This window comes from Brachyistius frenatus, unplaced genomic scaffold, assembly GCF_029030835.1.
Source record: "Brachyistius frenatus isolate BFR_SWC_R1_liver_20210118 unplaced genomic scaffold, ASM2903083v1 Contig_21, whole genome shotgun sequence".
Taxonomy (NCBI): domain Eukaryota; kingdom Metazoa; phylum Chordata; class Actinopteri; family Embiotocidae; genus Brachyistius; species Brachyistius frenatus.
Window position 1 is genome coordinate 31,871 of NW_027210620.1, and position 19,239 is coordinate 51,109.

The 19,239-nt window shown below is 40.9% G+C and overlaps 1 protein-coding gene across 1 annotated transcript; it reads left to right on the forward strand.

Annotated features, from left to right (window-relative positions):
* The first annotated feature begins 614 nt into the window (after window positions 1-614).
* On the forward strand, window positions 615-8,694 carry htr5ab (5-hydroxytryptamine (serotonin) receptor 5A, genome duplicate b). The gene is made up of 3 exons (XM_069696272.1): window positions 615-820; window positions 4,164-4,941; window positions 7,935-8,694. Exons 2-3 carry the CDS (start codon window positions 4,237-4,239, stop codon window positions 8,265-8,267), a joined length of 1,038 nt encoding a protein of 345 aa, XP_069552373.1. The 5' UTR covers window positions 615-820; window positions 4,164-4,236; the 3' UTR covers window positions 8,268-8,694.
* The last annotated feature ends 10,545 nt before the right edge of the window (window positions 8,695-19,239 follow it).

Below are 19,239 nucleotides of genomic sequence, written 5' to 3' on the forward strand. Positions count from 1 at the left end.
AAAATATTAATCAACATGAAATGAACAAAACAGAAAGAAAGAAAGAAGAAGAAAACTACTTTTGTTTCCAAAACAGATTCTGAATGGACAGATAGCCTGTAAAGAGTCTCAAGGTGAGGGAGATTTTCTCATGCCATTTTTAGGGACGGTTTCCCGGGACAAATGGATTGTCCCACTAGATATTCCAGAGAGCCCAATGGAGAAAAACTCGATTACAAGTTGGACCGATCCGCGGTCCCGAGTACAAATGGGATTTGAATCACTTTGGGCTAAATAGGGATTAATCACTTTGGCAGGAGACGGGGCGGTATCGCGGGAGTTTTAGAGGTGGTGGCATTGGAAGAATCATCCATCACAAAGCAGGAGGATCCGCGTCTCCTCGAGCAACCTCTGATCGCTGCAGAGTACGACTAGTTACAAAGAGGGAATGTTTTCCGAGCTGCACGAAAACTCTGACAAGAACAGCATAGTCTTCCTCCCACCCCCCCACCGCGTGCCTCTGAAAATAAAGCTCTTCCTCACGTGAAGCGCGGGTTCAAAAAAAAAAAAAAAAAAAAATCAGACACACCAGTCTCCCACATGGCCAGAAAACGCAGCGTTTATTATTTGATTGGACTCAGCTCCCCCTTCAGACCACTGTGTGGTTCATTCCAGCGCCTCTGCATCCTCAGTGCGAGGTGTTTTGCTGCTGTCAGCCACACTGAGCCCGGCGGTTCAATCACTGCGCTGACTGACCACCAAAGTGAATTTCGATGGAGAGATAAAGCGCCGTGCAGAGATCTTCTCGTGCAGGACGGCTGAACGCTGAACTGTTAACGGGGTGAGTTAATTTCCGGATGAGAATCGTTGGCCGCCGAGTTTTCTTCTCGGACAAGAAATGCCGTTTTTCAGACAAGGGTTCAAAAGTGAGGATGCGTTTCTGAGATGGTGTGTAACAAGTGTCTTGGTTGGTGGACATCTGGAAGCAGGAGACGGGTGCAAACAGGAAGCCTCGTTGGACAAGTGAGCTCCGTGGTGATTTCTGAGTATCTAAATGGTAACTTTGTTATTCTGGAGGGTTAACTTTTGTCAGATCTCTTAGAAACTGTGAATTTTGCTGATTAAATTACACTCACGTGTAGAGTGTTATTCCTAGAAAGCAAGGAGACCATGCTTTAGAGATTTGTTTGGAAGCATATTCCACTAAACCCAACGCTGCTGAATACACACCACCCTATTTAAACGTTTGCTTTCAGCTGCCTTATGATTTAAATATCACCCAAGTCAGAGGACATATCTACATATCTACTTTCCGTTTAACTGCAAATGTCAGCCTCAGAGAAACTCTTGCTTGGAGCAAATTGTGTAACAGATGAGCACACAACAATTTCAGAATGAAGAGCTTGAAGTATTTTTTTTTTCCCCCGACTCTGCAGCTGACACCGTTCAAAGCTTTTCTGGAAGTTGTTTTTAATCGGTGTAGAAGAAGCAAATAATATAATAAAATCTGACATTACAGTTAAGAATCTGGAAAAAAAAAAAAAAAAAAAAAAAGGCAGATTCTTACTCCACTGGCAAATTACTTTAATCTTCTTTGAGAAATGTTATGATCTAGGGAGCAGTTTGAAAAGATTGCCGCAAAGAATATCATCTTAATAAACACTTGTGATACTCATTTATGTGAGTTTGTGAGAACCAATGAAATACTAAAGCATAAATCTCGACTTTCTGTAGCAGTGTGGTTCTCTTGCAGAGACATCTGAAGCTATATAGGATTTTAGCTACTGATGAATTTGCTCATTTGCAAATTACTAATGAAAGATATGTGGTCTGGAAATATCTCCTTTCAGCAACCCTGTCCAGCCACCATTTCATGGTCGGGATCAGGAAAATACGTCATTGTTTTAACAATCATTGTCACCTCTGTCCTCCAACTAAAAAGTTAAACAGTACAGAGCTTCTGACAGATAATGAGATGCTAATACCCTTTGTCCCTGTTTAATTTCTCACCAGGAGCGTGAACAAGTGAATCAGCTGTCATTGACTGACCTGAACTGACATTTTGCAGACACGTCTAAAAAAAATATTTTTGAAATGAACTAAAATCTATTCACTTATAATCCTTTCACGTCAATGGAAGTAAAAACTGTTTATATGATTGTTTCTGTCTATCAGTGTCTCGCTCTTCACTCCTCTCCCATATTTGCACGTGTTCCTCTATGTCTCGTGTGTCTACCTTTCACAGGGTGAGTGACAGCTTCCTTTTCAGACACCTGGTCTGTGATGTCAGCGGAGAAATTGTGGGATTACTTTGCTGAATGCCGCATGTTTGATTGCCTCTTCATAACGGTTGTCCAATTTCACGGCTATTAGGCTTGTTAATAGGAGCGTGGAGAAGAGAGAGCGCGGAGCCCATTGGTGAGCTCGGGTGGAACCTTTGATTAGGCGGCATGGATTGTGATGCTAAGAGACACCGTCACATGTCACTTACGTACAGCCGCTGATAGAGACATGGCTTGTGTTATTGTGGCCCGTCAGGCTGTATTGATGAAGCTCAGTGTTTGATCACAAACAAATCAATCTGACACTGCCCCTTTGGTGTAAAAACCCATGTGAATAAAACATTTCAGCAGCTCCGTTGTATTTTAGATGTTGACATTCCTGCATAAAAGTTCACATGTTCTTGCTTTGATTGATTTATTCATCAGATTCATTATTTACCAACATACTCAAAAGTAATGCGGTCAGCAGCCAAACAGCCACAAGAATATGATCCTATTGATTAAATCCAGAAATTTAAATCAAACTCAATTAGGGCCAATTATTTCAACAGTATTATATGAAGTAATTACACTCATTATGGAAACTTTGTCTCGAGACCTAGAAAGAACCTGAACTGGTCCTCCACATCCTCTCAGTTTCACATTCAATATTTTAAACTACGAGTAAAAACTTCACTTTAAAGACTGTGGTGTGTTAGACACAAGAGTCATGCCAAGAAACTGCGTTCTGTATTTTTTAAAACGCCTGGGAGGATTGTTAGAAGCAGTGGTAGGTTGTAGGAATATGTTAAGGCAGAAGGAGTCATTTAAACTGCGTATGGCTAAATAAAAATGTATGCCTAATGACTAAAATTAACATCTTATTAATGGTAAATCAGGCGTATTTGAATATCTTTTCCAAAACACGATGCATAAAATCATTATTGCCCCTGGTGATGCTGCTAAAAAAATGATGCTTCTGTGCGTCACGCGTCTTACAACTATGTATTCTGCGCAAACATTATGGATTTCTAATGTTAGTCAAAGCATTTGCATATTTGGTACTTCAAGTTTGGTGCTAATGTGATAGCTGAAATCACATGATAATTTATTCCACTTGTAATGAAGTTGGGCTCTTTGTTAAAACTACGCAGCAGTTGAAAGTTGTAAAGATCGATACAAGACTTCACAAAAATTCGGCTGTCAGATAGTCGACGCGGTTGGTGATTTGAGATTCACTGTTTCTGCATTGTTGAACATGGTGTAGTGTAGACTTTGCAGCTTGCCGAGTCTCTCCTGTGGATGTATTGACAGAGCTGGCATGTCAAATCTTGTCTTTCCTCAGTCTGAAATGTAGACAATCCTATCTTAATATAGAGTATCTCTCAAACAACTGTCTCTCTCTTCAGCCATTCAAAACACATATATATATATATATATATATATCCTCAAGCTTCAAAAGAGAAATCTCTGCATTGGGTATGAAAATGAGATATTCCCATCTACAACAAGGACTCCACTTAAAACTGTTAATTTTGTAACAGAGGCACGACTTTGACGCAAATCAAAGGACACCGGTGGGATGATTAAACTGAATATTTATGGTCTTTTCCTAACCAGAGATGTCCCCGAGTACTTTTGAGCCTTTTTAACAGTGGATGAAATTGCACTTGAAAGTTGTGGGCAGGTTGCTTGACAGCTGAAATGAGAAACTCAAGTGCTTTTCACTATTGTGAGCAAATCAGCAAACTACCTCACTTGTCAATGACACGGTAATGCACAACTGGTGAATTCACGCATTGATGCAAAACCAGCTAAAAACGACAAATTACTGCATCTTTAACCTTTCGCATATATTGTTGAGACTTGACACAATCAGAGTAAATCAGTGTCTCCTTCCTTGTTCTCTCTTCCCTCCGGCAGAATGCATCAGCTGTCTGCAGAAAGTGTCTCGAAATCCCTTGGGCCCTTGGCTGCAGGGCCGTGAGCAGCTACCATGACGTACCCCAACGCCAGCACACTGACCAACTTCAGTGGAGCTTTGGCCGGCCATGACATGGGAGGAAACATCTACCGGCCCTTCTCCGTTTTCAGCGTGCTCACTCTGACTTTACTAGCGATGCTGGTGGTGGCCACCTTCGTGTGGAACCTGCTGGTACTGGTGACCATCCTGAGGGTGAGGACATTCCACCGAGTGCCCCACAACCTGGTGGCCTCCATGGCCATCTCGGATGTGATGGTGGCCGCTCTGGTCATGCCGCTCAGCCTGGTCCACGAGCTGAACGGCAGGTTGTGGAAGCTGGGCCGCGTGCTGTGCCAGGTGTGGATCTCCTTTGACGTGCTCTGTTGCACGGCCAGCATCTGGAACGTGACGGCCATCGCGCTGGACCGCTACTGGTCCATCACCAGGCACCTGGAGTACACGCTCAAGACGCGCAAAAAGATCTCCAACGTGATGATCGCGCTCACGTGGCTGCTGTCGTCCATCATCTCCTTGTCGCCGCTCTTCGGCTGGGGGGAGACGTACTCAGAGGGGATGAAGTGCCAGGTCAGCCAGGAGCCGTCCTACACCATCTTCTCCACCTTTGGAGCATTTTACCTCCCACTTTGTGTGGTTCTGTTTGTTTATTGGAAGATCTACAAGGCTGCCAAGTTTCGGATTGGCTCCCGCAAGACAAACTCAATCACACCCATGGCTGAGGTGATTATTCTCTTTTTTTTTTTTTCTTTTTTTTTTTTGTGTTCCCATTTTCTTAAAAGGACTCGTCCTCCTTATGTAACACAAATCATTACCCCACCCTTTCTTCTGTCAAGTGATGACTACGTCTCCTGCCGCCGGCCCCTGACCGGCAAATATGCATTGCTGTGCAATTATTTCGAAGTTTGCCTGATGATCTGTTCAACAGTAATCAGCGAAACATAAGCATCTGACGTATGAGCATACAGGCAAATAATTGACACCATCCTGCTCATCACCACCGGCTTGTTAATGGCAGAGTAGAATGCTATAAATATCATCTCCACAATCTCTAGTGGGCTGCTGCACCTTCCTGGTTATGGTGTCTCTCTAATCAGCAGGCACAAAGGTCTCGATCTATTCCGCAAGCATCAGCAAATATTTAATCAGGGATGTTTTTCTGTGTAGCTTTAGTCACATCCATTTGTCACCCACAATCTTTAAAGCGCCTCCCCCTCCCAAAAAAAACACACTTGTGATGGATATACTCTACTTTTATACATATTAGAAAACGTACCCTTTTCTTTTACCTGCGAGAGGCTACTTGTGAAAATCGTTCAGTTTCTGATGATCCAAAGAATTTAGCAAACGTCCACAGAGGGAAGATGGAGTGTAAAGTAATTTTTTTCATTTATGTAATGGGTCCAATTTCCCCAAATCCTCAAGATGCCCCTTGTTATGCAAGTGTGACATCAGTTGGCCAAAAATTAGGAGCTCACGGTGAAGGACGACATATCACCATAAATATATTACCCCACTCTGTTGTTGCTACATATTGAGACGTTTGTGTCAAGTTTCATTACACAAGCAATCATTCTTGTAGCTATAGCAATTATACGGAATATGTTTTATTAGTGATTTTGCTTTTCTGACATATCCACAGCTTATGATTGTATTATACACATCTCATTACCAAGCCAGACTATATTGTCATCATTTCCGAGCACACACTGAGTCCTGCAAAGAGCAGAGCCATGATGTGAGCGGTGGCATCAGCCTCCGAGATAATAAACCTCCTGCAGTCATCCATCAAAAGCGCCCACTCAAAGACATTAAGATGTATACACACACACACACACACACACACACACACACACACACACACACACACACACACACACACACACACACACACACACACACACACACACACGCCACCAGAAATAGAGTGCATTGATAGGAGGGATGCACAGCTTCCTGACCTAGTTGCGCAAATAACACTGTTCCAAATGCCAGAAAATGGACAGTTTCAGAACTGAAGAAGTCATTACTAATATGCAAAACGAACTCTCTCAACATGAAAACAATCTAGCTTCCAGCAAAAATGATCTGAACTTCCAACACATAAAGACTCGTCTTTCTTTCTTTCTTTCTTTGATTAAAAATCCACCGACGTGCACCTCTGATGCTCACTGATAAATGTGCTGTATCTTCAAATTCAAATACACACGTTTTGTGACTAGCGATAAAATTTTACTGCTAAACTATTTTTGCAGTATTTGTTAATTTACCCAGTATACCTTTTTTTTAAATTAGGTCGAGTATATTCGTACGTTTTGCAGTATTTATTTATTTAAAAGGCAGTGTCCATACACACTAGCCAATCCTGTGCGTTGCTATGTGTCCGTTTTGTTATTTCCCTCGGGTCTGGCTCCCTCCTCCTGTTCTCCCCGTACATAGAAGCAAATTCACGAAGCCCAAAAATAAGTGCTACTTTCTCACTCTCGTCGAAACATTTTCAATTTGTGCAGACACATCGTCCCATCAATTTGTGTTGACGTGAAGTCTTGGCAACCTCATGTTGATGACATGAATCCAAGAACTCACTGTTCCTGGCTCTTGTTCATAAAAATAATAATAAAAAAATAAAACATAAAGTACAAATCCTCATAAAACCACAACTTTTCTTTTTTAATATATTGGTTTAGATGATTATTAAACTTCCAAGATAAGTTGTGGGCTATCGGGGTTTTGCACAGTGCCAGGCTAATTGTTTCCCAGTGCTCATTGTTAGTGCTATGCTAAGCTAATGACCTCCAGCTAGAGCTTCATATTTGTGTGACCCATCGTCTCATTCCGAGTAACAAAACTGGAGAAACATATTACTCTAAATGTCTACCTCTTTAACCTTGACCACAATCCTTCCCAAACTCTTAACTGAGTGTTTTTTAGTCTCCAACTTTGTCATGGTGTCTTATTTTAAAAGGCACATCACTCATCTTTCAGTTTATGTCCTAAATGACCCCTTAAATTTCAAACCTCCTTCCCAACAGCAATATGCTTTTAACTTCTGGCTTCTGCTGTAAATGGATTTGCCTTTATTTATCTTATCAGTTCTAGGCTCCGCTGACCCGTATTGATTCAACTGAATTTACTCCAGGGTGAACATGCCCCTCCATCTGAGTGCAGGTTCTTGTTTAAACGCTGGACAAAACACATCGGTGCAGAGTATCTCACGCTCAGAGGGAAGGTTTGTCCTTATAAAAGCTGTGACCTGGGCGACTTTAGCGGATAAACGGAAAAGAAAGTAAGCCTTGAGCTGTGCTAGGCAAGAAATGAGAGAAGAAAGTCAGCAGATAAATGTTTCCTTTTCCTGGCTCTGGAATATGTTTGTGAAATGGCAAAAAAAAAAAAAAAAATGGGCTGCTGGAAAATGCAGATTAAGACACAGCTGTGGTTTTTATTGGCTCTGTGTCGTGTGAGTTTGTGTGTGCGTGTGTATGAATTGAAAGAAAAAGCTTTGGCTTGTTGATCCACCTGTTGATTCACACTTTTGTTCGGCAGCCTATAATCCGTCTTTTGTTGAGCAGCCGCAAAGTTTTCGCTCCAGTAATTGCTTCTCTTTGGCCTACATTGTAAAAGATATTGCTTTTCTGATTCTGAAGCTAACCAGGTTTGTCTGATTGATCGGTGAATCAATCGATAACTGATGTATTCTCTGATCGGCTGCCTCCCAGGTAAAAGAGGAAGCACAGCAGCCACAGATGGTGTTTACTGTGCGCCACGCGACCGTGACCTTCCAGACAGACGGGGACACGTGGCGCGAGCAGAAGGAGAAAAAGGCAGCGCTAATGGTGGGCATTCTGATTGGGGTGTTTGTACTTTGCTGGATTCCCTTCTTCATCACTGAGCTCATCGTCCCGCTATGCTCCTGCGACATCCCCCCCATCTGGAAGAGCATCTTCCTGTGGCTGGGCTACTCCAACTCCTTCTTTAACCCGCTCATATACACCGCCTTTAATAAGAACTACAACAATGCCCTGAGGAATCTCTTCTCCCGGCAGCGCTGAGCCACTCTGCACGCTTGGCGGACACACAAACACCAGCATGCACTCTGGGCCAGAAACTGCAGCTGAAAAACAAACAAACTGTATGTCAAAGTTTTTATGTTGTGTTTTGTTTGTTTAAAAAAAAAAGTAATCTCACAGCTGGACTGAGACGGATGGCTTAGCCACTGTATCTACAAAAAGGAGAATAGTTGGGTTGTGTTGTGGCAGCAGCGGACACAGTGCGGTCTGCATGTTGGTTTACTCTCTGTAATTTGAGGCTTATCAAGGAAAAAGACACGTTAAGCCACTTGTAAACAGTTTCACCATCATGTGTAAGAATGCCGGGAATAAAAGTAGAGCTGGAAGAATTTTTCCTGAAAAATCTGTTAGAACTGAACAAAACGAACCTCATATATAATAAACCGAGATCCTCCTGTGGATTCTGTGGGGGGGAGGAAAAAAAAAAAAAAAAAAAAGAGACATCAAAATTGTCATGGTGGATAACATTTCAAGCAAAATGATGGATTGGATTGTAGAAAACATGGCATGTAGAGCCTTGAAAGCCTTACAGTAAAGCAATTAAATGTTCTCAACTTTCTAGCTGGGTACACATGAACTCCCAGGTATCAAATGCAATTTATTCTTTCACCTTTGCAGATAAATGTGCAATCTGTTCTCCGACTCTACCTGGCTATCAACTAATACTTCTTGCACATACAACTACACAGTCCCATGCCTTTTATAAAAGCACAAAAACAGGAGAACAAGTCATCGTCGTTGAATAAGTGCTGTGTTGAGAAACTAGCCACAAATTATCACATCTCGCCCCAGTCTCAGATATTATCAGATCCAGAAGACGTGTTGACTGGTGTAAAGCTATTCCAAACATGATCGCAACAATAAATTCTCCAGCTCGAGAAGTCAGATGGAACGGGGACATGTGCTGTCATTTGTATGATGGTATATAGTGCTGCGATGATGCATGTTTTTAAGTAGGATTCATGGCATTAGATTAGGAAAAGCTAACAGCAACTGATACAAATATCCCTTAAGACCACAAAAATGGGCGCACACACAAAATGGGCACACTTTTTGTGTAATATATAACATGAGGGATCAAGCAAGAGAAATTGAATTTCAGAAAATGGTTGTGCTACATGTAAGTGAGCCGCCATTCCATTAAACATCGTTTACTTATTGATCTTAAAGGGGAAGAAGATTAAGTGAACTTGTTCCCACTCGCTGACGCCGCTGGCTCGTGAAAACCTTATCTCCATAACTGGTGATTTTCAATTCGTTAAATATCGCAAACTAAAGGAATAATATTTTAGTGAGGTTCAAGATAATTCCTCAAATTCCCGAGGCGAGCCTATAACAATGCTAACTATCAGGCTGTGACATAAATGCATACTAACTTTAGCGTGCTAACATGCTCACAAATAAAATACGAACGTGCTGATATTTTACAGACTAAATGTTTATCACCATTTTGGTTTTAACATGTTAGCACGCTAATATTTGCGAATGTGCTCTACACATCAAGTAGCTACAGCTGAGGCAGATGGGAATGTCATTAGTTTTGCAGATATGTGGTAATACACAAAAGACAGATTTTGACTTCATGATGACGAATGCTAAAAAAAAAAAAAAGTTGTACAAACGAGTGCATTACTTAGCTCATGAGAAGTTGAAGCTTTAGACGTTAATGATTTTCACAGCTGGGGTATATGGTTACAGGTGCAATATGTAAGATTTAAGTCCCATCTGGAAAATTTGACACAGTGCACCTTTAAAGGCTATAAAATACAAAATAATATACTCTGAAGAAGTGATTTTGTTTCCAACCCAAAATTTTGAAAGCTTTTGTAAGATAGTTGTATCGTCTCAAGCTGACCTCAGCCTTTCACCATAATTTAATTTTCAACAAAGTAACATATCAAGAGTAAGAAACATACATTTTTGTGAAATCAGCCCCCCAATTGTTATAATGGTTTAAAAAAAAAAAAAAAAAATGCATGCAAAAAAGGCAGAAACGGTGATCACATTCATTCTGATATGGTAGAGTAAATGATAGTACTAGTTGGCTGACCTCAGCCAATGGTGTTCACTTATGTGAATGACTCCTCACTGCTCCTGAAATTTCCCGAGGACAGTAGATAATTCCCTCTTCGCCCCTCATAGATGTTGTGTGTGACCACCCAGCTCAGGAAATGCAAACTGTTGCAGAAATATGTTGTCTACTATGTTACCATTTTTCCTATTCTGAGGAGGTAAAAAAAAAAAAAAAAAAAAAATGTGAACAGTTACCTCACTTTGTTTAAATTCATACTTGTATTCATACCAAAAAAAACCAAGATAAAATTAATGGGATTCTGAATGGTCTTATGTTTAAATGTGTCAGTGTTTTTTCAGCGTGTGCACATTCTGTTCCACAGAAGCCTTGGATGATAAAATGAACAATAAACAAGCACTTAATTTGTGAAAAATGACATCAAGCTTGGAAAAAAAAACAAAATCAATGAAAGTAACGGCTGTAAAGGTTGGCACATGTCTGCCTGGAATAATACATAAAGAATGGCATGGAGAAATAATGTTGTGATTTAGTTTTGGTAGGAGTTCCTTTCTAAGACCATTGCCCAGCCACTGGAGGTCATTTTATAAGCAAGCATTGGCATGTCCTATCTACGTGGTGCCACTACCAGCAAGCACATTTCAGAGCCAAGAGTGAGTCTGCTGCTGCTCAGAGGAGCCTATCCATCCATGCTTTCAGGGAAGACAGCATGCATGAAAATGTGGCTTGGCTAAACAGATTTAGGATTAGAACCACATGCCTCTGGCAAAGCAAACCTGTGCTTTAGCTACTGAATTTGACAGAAATAGATGCAACAAGCCACCTTGTGACACATGCACAGCGATTAAAACAAATTTTCTCACCACATTAAAGATAAAATATGACAACTGTGGACACTTGTGAGAACTTTAACATTTGAATAAATATTTTCACTGTAAACTACATCTATTGTACGCATGTATACGATTTCTTTGTACTCACGATTTTTTAGATTGTTGTTATTTCATGTGGATGTTAACAAATACATCAAGAGTTTGCAAACAGGAGCCTCTGGTAACAACAATCCAGGCTCTAGGTAATGGGTGAACCACTTGTGGTGGACACTTGGGTCTTAGAACAACCTGACAGTACCAGCTGTCCTGTTCTGCCACGTCTCTCTTATCTCAACAAGGTGGACTCAGTCTTTTCCCATTCTGAGGTAATATCAACTCTGACTCTGTTGTTGTTCCACTTGTTATTGTGAGACAGCTCAGTTTTATCCAAATAGAAATAGAACAGCAGGACCGTGGAGAAGAGGATCCTAGTGAGCGTATTTACTGCATGTGGTGTCTGAACGAGTGCGTCGCCCTCACTCTCTCATCCTGCAATCCACTCTTTGCTTACTTTTAATTCAGGTTCTTGGGGCAAAACAGAGGTGATTGCAGCAGAATGAGAAATTGCATATTCTAAAATACGCCACAGGAGATACAAGCTGATAAATCTTTTCTTTGCCTCGAGACAGAATTGGCATGGACAGAGCTTATTGGATTTTTAAGTTTATTCTTTCATATTTAAGTGCATGAACTCTGCCTTTGTGCTAGGTTGACCCAAAAAGTAAAAATGTGTCTTTTTCTCTACTACAACTACACAAGCTATCCAAAAAGGTTACGCAATAACAAAACATAATCATATCTATTAATAATCATTGGTTCGCAAATGTATTTAACATTAGTCCAATGAGACAAACGAAAAAAAGTACAATGAAAACCTGAGGACAAAACCAACAAACAGTCCAACATTGTAAAACGTGGCCAATAAACATGCAATCCGTATGCAGATACTTACAGATAACACAGTATTTTGATCTCCTCAAATCAACAGTCGTAATTTTAAATGAGCAGCTGTATGGTTCGTAATTAAACCATTCATTATAAAGTACATGGCATGGGATTATAGAATACTAAAAAATATCCTTAAAGACTCAAAAGGAAAAGATTTTAAATCTGAGAGAAATGCTTTTAAAAATTCCCAAGCACTGACTCCTCAGTGGTTTCTTTAAATGTAAACATAAGTAATGAAATCTCCGTCATCTCTCTGAACACTGACCCACTGCTTACATTCTGCTGGCTTTTTTTGCTTCCTCTCTCTCTCTCTCTCTCTCTCTCTCTTCCAACCCTGTCGCTCTTTCACCATAATAATTTGCTCTGCCAGGGTATGAATAGTTAAAACAACGAACCGTATGTGGAAAGAATCTCAAACAGTTGCAGCAGGTGCTGCTGTGCTGCAGTGCCACCGAGGAATTATGATAAGCCCGTGACATTTTAAGCAGAAGCATTTTGGAGCACCTGTATCAGCCTCTGAAGTCTCTCTCAATAGTAACGCACCCTTTCGTGATAACCGAAAGTATGTGTCAATTTCTCTGTTTCTGTCAAACATCCTGTCTATTCACTCGAACAACAACGTGTGATTTTTATTTATTTTTTTATTAAAAAAAAAAAAGCATTATCTTGTGTTGTCTGGTTGTGTGCATTCAATTTTACACCCCGCTGGGTTTGGTTAAACCAACGTAAACAGGGAGAGAGAGCAGAGACACCTTTGAAAGAACTTAGGAGAAAAAAAAAAGAAAAGAAAAAAGACATTTCACAGACACATGAGTCAAAAGGCTCTTACAAGGGGACCGACTCCCGAAGAGATTAAGAGGGTAGCGTTGTAATTTGGAGACTGCTGGAAATCCCAAGCAAACTAATTCAGGTGGGGATTGCTCAGAGTGGGTAAATACTCAGATGTGTGAAATCTCACTGTGTTCATCAGTGAAACAGACACAGATATATATATATATATATATATATATATATATATATATATATATATATATTTCGTACTCTTCGTCGTTTCATCAGTGCAGAAAAGACACACCAACAACACCCTGGTGCTCTGTTGCTATGGCATCACGACATCGAAAGAGAGCTCAGTGCTTATCTGTGAAGATTCTCCGTCATCCAGGTTATATAGCGCTAAGTCAAAGAAAGGCACCTGGAGATCTGTTTTGTTTCTCCTCAAAGACATCGAGAAAGTCCTGAAACTTCCTCAACAAGTCTGCTCAGCTTTAACTTCTCACTTATAGATAATTCCTTTTATAATACGCATCAATTTAGATCAAATTCAAAAGAGGAAATTTGGAAATACCCTGTTCAAACGTGGTTACATTTCAAGACTGGTGCATACTTCAGCCGTCGGGAGCATTTCTTTTGTGCCGTCTGCTCAGCTGAAATGCTTGGTACAGTGGGTATAATATTAAAGAGTTCAGCAGAATTCACAGAAACTGCTATGCCCGAGTGAAGACGCTTGCCACGCACACACGAGGAATCGAGTGTGCGGTGCTGTAGTAAGAAGCAGCACGTGTTCTTGTCATTCCTCCTACCCGTCACCTCAATCAGCCTAGAGGAAATTTGCAGGCACCACTTTGATGTCTGATGATAAGCATGTCGGTGCTGCTTTACCGTTACATTATACACACCCGACGTGAGAGCTTCTGGTTTGAATTCCCTTGAAGAAGTATTACAATATGAATGAGATATACAGCGCAGAAACAGAATGTGGTTGATTACCCTGCCTGATGATGAGAGCAAGGGCGAAAACGGCGTGACCGCGAGCTTCAGCGGCTTCCTTGTGCAGCGCTCAGGATGTTTATAGAGAAGATCCTCACGGGTGTGTTCGTTAACAAGGATTTAGAGCAGCCTCAGAAACCGTGTTGACCCAACCTCTGCTGCTGGAACAAGAGCCTGCATTACAGCTCGTGTGTTACCGCCACAACAAGTCCCAGAGGGAGAAACAGCCCTTTGTTTTGCATTCCAACATTTGAATGCATTCATATTCAGGAGAACCAACGACATGGCCCTAATAACCTTATTGCTTCACTATCAAACACTGAAAACATGACTTTTATGGTTTCGTCCCTAAGATGCGCATCAATGGAAAAGTGCAACGTTCTCTCTAGCTTGTTGCCATGGTATTTTGTGGATGGAATACATCTATACAGGCTAAACTGGAGCCTATTTTTTTTTATGCAAGCTGCATCAACATTAGCAAATCCTTGTTTGACATCAAACCTAAATGCTCATCCCACTACTGGCTTTGGTGCGTCTTCTTTTCAAATGGATGAAAGACAGTTTCATTTCTATTTCATTCATTTTGTGTATCTGTATCCAAATAAGAACGTGAAGTATTCACAAGAAGAAAAAAAACATCTATTTGATGGCACTGTAGTGTTTTCATTAGATTATTTGACAAATTGTGCATTGCTGTGGTAACCTTTATTGGAAAGCTGATTGCTTGTTAGTTGCCACTTGTGCTGTAGCTGTTCTTGATTCAAAACAGCACCGAGAAATGTTAAATTAGCATGTCATTGATCTCTGGTAAGAAGCGCATAACTAAATTGTGAAATCACAGTTAGACAGACGGCGGATTTGCAAATGCTCAACACTATCTATAAAAACCTGGAGTCTTTTATATGTAGATCAGGCTCTTCACTCCGTCAGGGATTCTTAATCTCCCGCATCATACGCCAAAACGCAAAACTGCCTTGATACTAATCACGTACGCATCACGTTCATTGATTCATGGATTTTGTAACAATTGTTCAGATAACAAGCAACACAAACATCTCCTTTTGAAACTGGAAAGAAGCAGAGCAGTTATTTGGAATCAGTATCGGATTCATCGCCAAGTCAGAATTTGATTGCTGGCAAACATTGAGGCAGTTTGTATTTAGCACCATTGTCTCACCATGCCTTCGTTTTGTTTTTTTTATAGCCACAGTTGGTCCACGCCAACTCCACTCCACACAGCCCACATCTCACTTAAAATGTACTCTTGGGCTGCAGCACTTAGCAACATGTTCTCTCTGCCAGCCCAGGAAGGCTCAATATCACCTAAATCCCACAAGACATAAGAGCTGAACTTAAAATGAATCGTACATTCCCCACAGGAAACGTCCAATTAATGCACTGCTCGGTTATATTTTAACATTCACCGTAAAAGGTTTGATCACTTTACCCCCAGGGGGCTTAAAGTTTGAATTAATTCCTTAAAAAACTGAAATAAAAGTGAGATAACAATAGAGAAAATGAAGCAGTGGATGACTCCCTAAGGAACCCATAATCATGAAAAGAGTATTATCATATTATCTAACAAGGGTGCCGCTGGCTGCTGGCTGCTGGCCAGTTACCATCTATAGATCTTTCAGTATCTACTCGTACATGGCTAAATTGTTTCAGCAGTTTCTAAATGCAGCCTGCAGTGCTCATGACATTATTGATTATTCAATTAGGCAGATCTTAATGTGCTGAGCCAGCAGAATCCAAAGGAGTGAGCTGTCCCATTAGCTATGGCACGTTGACTGTGATCATTGAACTAAGTGTAATGTGGGAGGATGTAGCTCTGATCAGTGGGAATAGTATCAAAATAAAAGCAGGTGTGATTATACCGGGGGGATGTGAAGAGGAAAATGTAGTGCGAGGGCTCGAACTTGTGCTGGAAAATAAACATCTGTGAAAGAAAGCGTTCTGCCACGAGCTACTGACCTCAGTTATCTGCCCCTCCTCCTTTAATCAATCTTGTTGCATGCAAGACCCTTAATTACATCATTTTTAGGGGCTAATGCCGATAGCGATAGTAAAGAGTCAACATGGGCTGAAATTCCATTATAGACACATTCTGTATATGCAGAAAATATGAGCATTATTTGCAATGATGCCTCAAATGTGCTCGTCTCACACTTCTGACTAATATATGTCACGGGTGTTTTTTAAGAGCTAGGGAGGCTTCATTGAAAATATTAGGAAGAAGAACTAATCACATCAGACTATACTGTACTACTCCATTCTGCTGCATAGTGCTTTGATCAGCCAAGATCAAAACTTTCTAGTTTTCATCTCGGGCCTTCTTCAACCTCACATGGCTGGTTTAATGGTCTCTGTTTCAGACCCTCAATCCACATTTTGTGTGTTGTAAGAAGGACATATTTTTATTAATTACATTTACATATCTAAAACGTAATGGAGGCCAAATATTCAGCGGTTAATTGTCCATTACAATCAGCGCACTTCACTGGGAATTAAATAATTATAGATATAAAAAAATTTAAAAAACACCAGAATATTTTTTTTTCTTCATTTTATAATTTGGATCAAGCAACATATAGATTAAAACAGATATATCTTTGATAAGACAATGTCAGCGGATACATCAGGCATGCTCTACTCACATTACTTCTCACTCTGCTCATCTCCTTCACAAAATGACTCCAAATCCTCCACACGTTGCATCTTTTCTATTTAATATTCACAACCTTAGAAAGAGCAAATGAAACACTGACCTGACCATTTGAAGGGATTTACTGACCATCCAGCAGCTCAATTAGTCTCAGTGACTGCACACGGCTCACCAGAAATCCCAACCTCAGGTGCCCTGTTCACACTACTTCCAGATCAATACACCGTAAACTGGCTACTGTGGCTGCTGACATTATAAAGCCAGCCGAGATCACACAACATTTTAACGAGACAATGTGCGAGTTATGGGAACATGGATTTGTTCTTTGTTGATAGAGGCTGACCACAAAGTTAACACATCCTGCAAGCCCAATGAGACCGAACAGATATTGACTCTCCATCACGCTGCTGCTATAGACACCAAACAGACTCCAATTAAAAAAAATGTACACTGCAAACAAAACGAAGTAATCTCGTGATTGCTTTGTTACGTATTGTTACTGCGATGTTACTCTCGAAGTAATGCTTCATTGTTCAACACTGCTCACATAAGATATATGATGTTTACAGTGATAACGATGGCAGGTTGACCCCTCGCAATTCTCAGTGATTTTTGAAACAGTGGCTCCTTTGCTCCTCAAGTATAACGGGGGGAAAAAAGAAGGTTATTTTGTTGTAACTTTTGCCTGTTGGCTGCAGGAGAAGGTTTTTCAGGTGAAGGCTATCTGATGTGTTTGGCGAATGTAACGCAACCTCGTAGACGCGTCTTCAAATTGTTGAAATATCTAAAGCTCGGCGGACGCAGTTGTTTAGAGGGTGGAGCTTGGGCATATATAGAATTACTGTAAGAAAAAAAAAAGGCATAATCACAGAGAATTCAAACATTAAAGAAATACAGAAAATAAATCATTAACAGGTACATTGAATAAATAAGTACAAGCAGCAGGTGTATTTTGCTAACTAGATGTGGTTCACTCTTTTGGCCATCTGTGTGTGTGTGTGTGTGTGTGTGTGTGTGTGTGTGTGCGTGTGCGTGTGCGTGTGCGTGTGCGTGTGCGTGTGTGTGTGTGTGTGTGTGTGTGTGTGTGTGTGTGTGTGTGTGTGTGTGTGTGTGTGTGTGTGTGTGTGTGTGTGTGTGTGTGTGTGTGTGTGTGTGTGTGTGTGTGTGTGTGTGTGTGTGTGTGTGTGTGTGTGTGTGAGTGAATGTCCAGTAGTGTGTACGTGCGTCATTTGTCATCATCAAGACAGGAAGGTGCTGCCAGACAGAGGCCAATCAAACCTTCATCACAGATCCTCTTGTTCACAGGAAATGTATGCACAAGGCAACAAAGCATAGAAAAGCACATGATAATCTTCAAAGCAGGGTGATCAGCATTGGTCTGCTTGCTTTATGTCTGTTAACAACGGCGTGTGAAGCCAGTTCAGGCCACATACAGGGACTCCAGAGAGACATATCCTAAACCTGTAGGTATACATTTTTGCTTTAACACAGAATCAGCTTCCGGTAATTGTGAATATCATATGAACGACACTAATTAACAGGAATCTCATTATTATCTAACAGATTTATCATCATGACTGGCTTCAAAATATTAGTTATTTACTTATATAAGGCTCTAAATGGATATAAATAAGCTGTGTTGTGTCCATACTGCAAGCTTAAAACCATTCATGTTCATACAGATTGCTTTCCTGCTGTGCATTTTTTCCTCCGAGGCCTGTTTGACGTCGGTTCCCACTGACACTGTTGACTAAAAATAATCAAAAGGAGGCACATCCTCCATGTCCTTTCTCTTCCCTCTTAATAAGCATGTCAGTTTGCAGAACATATGAATAGAATTCCTCAAGATGTCTATACTTTGTGTGCTGGTGATAATGCAGCTATCCTCAAGAGAGCATGAAGGCAAGATTCTTCAAATGCCCCCAGCCCCCTTCCCCCTCCACCACCACCCCCTCTCCCTCTTATGACATTCTATCATGAAGCCATACCCTCCACTGGGAAAAGAATCCACCTCATTGACCGTTTGCTATGAATCTGTCACTGCAAAAGTATAGCTTTCTCAGGGCTTCATGCATCTGCAGGATCGGACAACGTGCCCCCGAAAAGTAAAAAAAAAAAAAAAAAAGTCCAACATGCTGTGCTGCATGACTAAAACAGCCCAGCTGTGTAGTTTAATTGAGATTCAGAGTATAATTTAGAGCACCATATGAGGATTCATGCGTGACTCTCCAGAGTCTGCAGCATTAACAGTCACAGTAATCCACGTGTCTTTGCTTATGTAATATTTGGAGGACATCATCATCATTATTTGGATTTCTTTAAAGTTACTGGTCAAGAACAGTAGAGACGGATAGACTGGCAGACAGGCAGACAGACGGACAGACATGCGAGCAGACAGACAGCCAGACAGACGCATGACATTTTGTTGAATTGCTTGTTCCGTTACACTTCCCTTGCAGATGGTTCCCACATTGTCGCCAGCTATCTTAATTAGCAACCTCGTGCTCTCTGTCCTGGCCCATGAATTCCATTTAAATCCAGCGCTCTCTCTCGTCTGTACTACCTGACAATTTGGTCTGTTGTCATGTGAAAATAGTTCAAAGTATGAATTGTAAAATGAGTTTAGAGCGTTCAAGGCTATTTGATATGTGCAGCAAAAGGCTTTCAGCT

Coding starts and splice junctions, on each gene's coding strand:
- htr5ab (XM_069696272.1), top strand. CDS start 4,237: ATGACGTACCCCAACGCCAGCACACTGACCAACTTCAGTGGAGCTTTG. Junction 4,942..7,934: donor CAATCACACCCATGGCTGAG/GTGATTATTCTC, acceptor GCTGCCTCCCAG/GTAAAAGAGGAAGCACAGCA.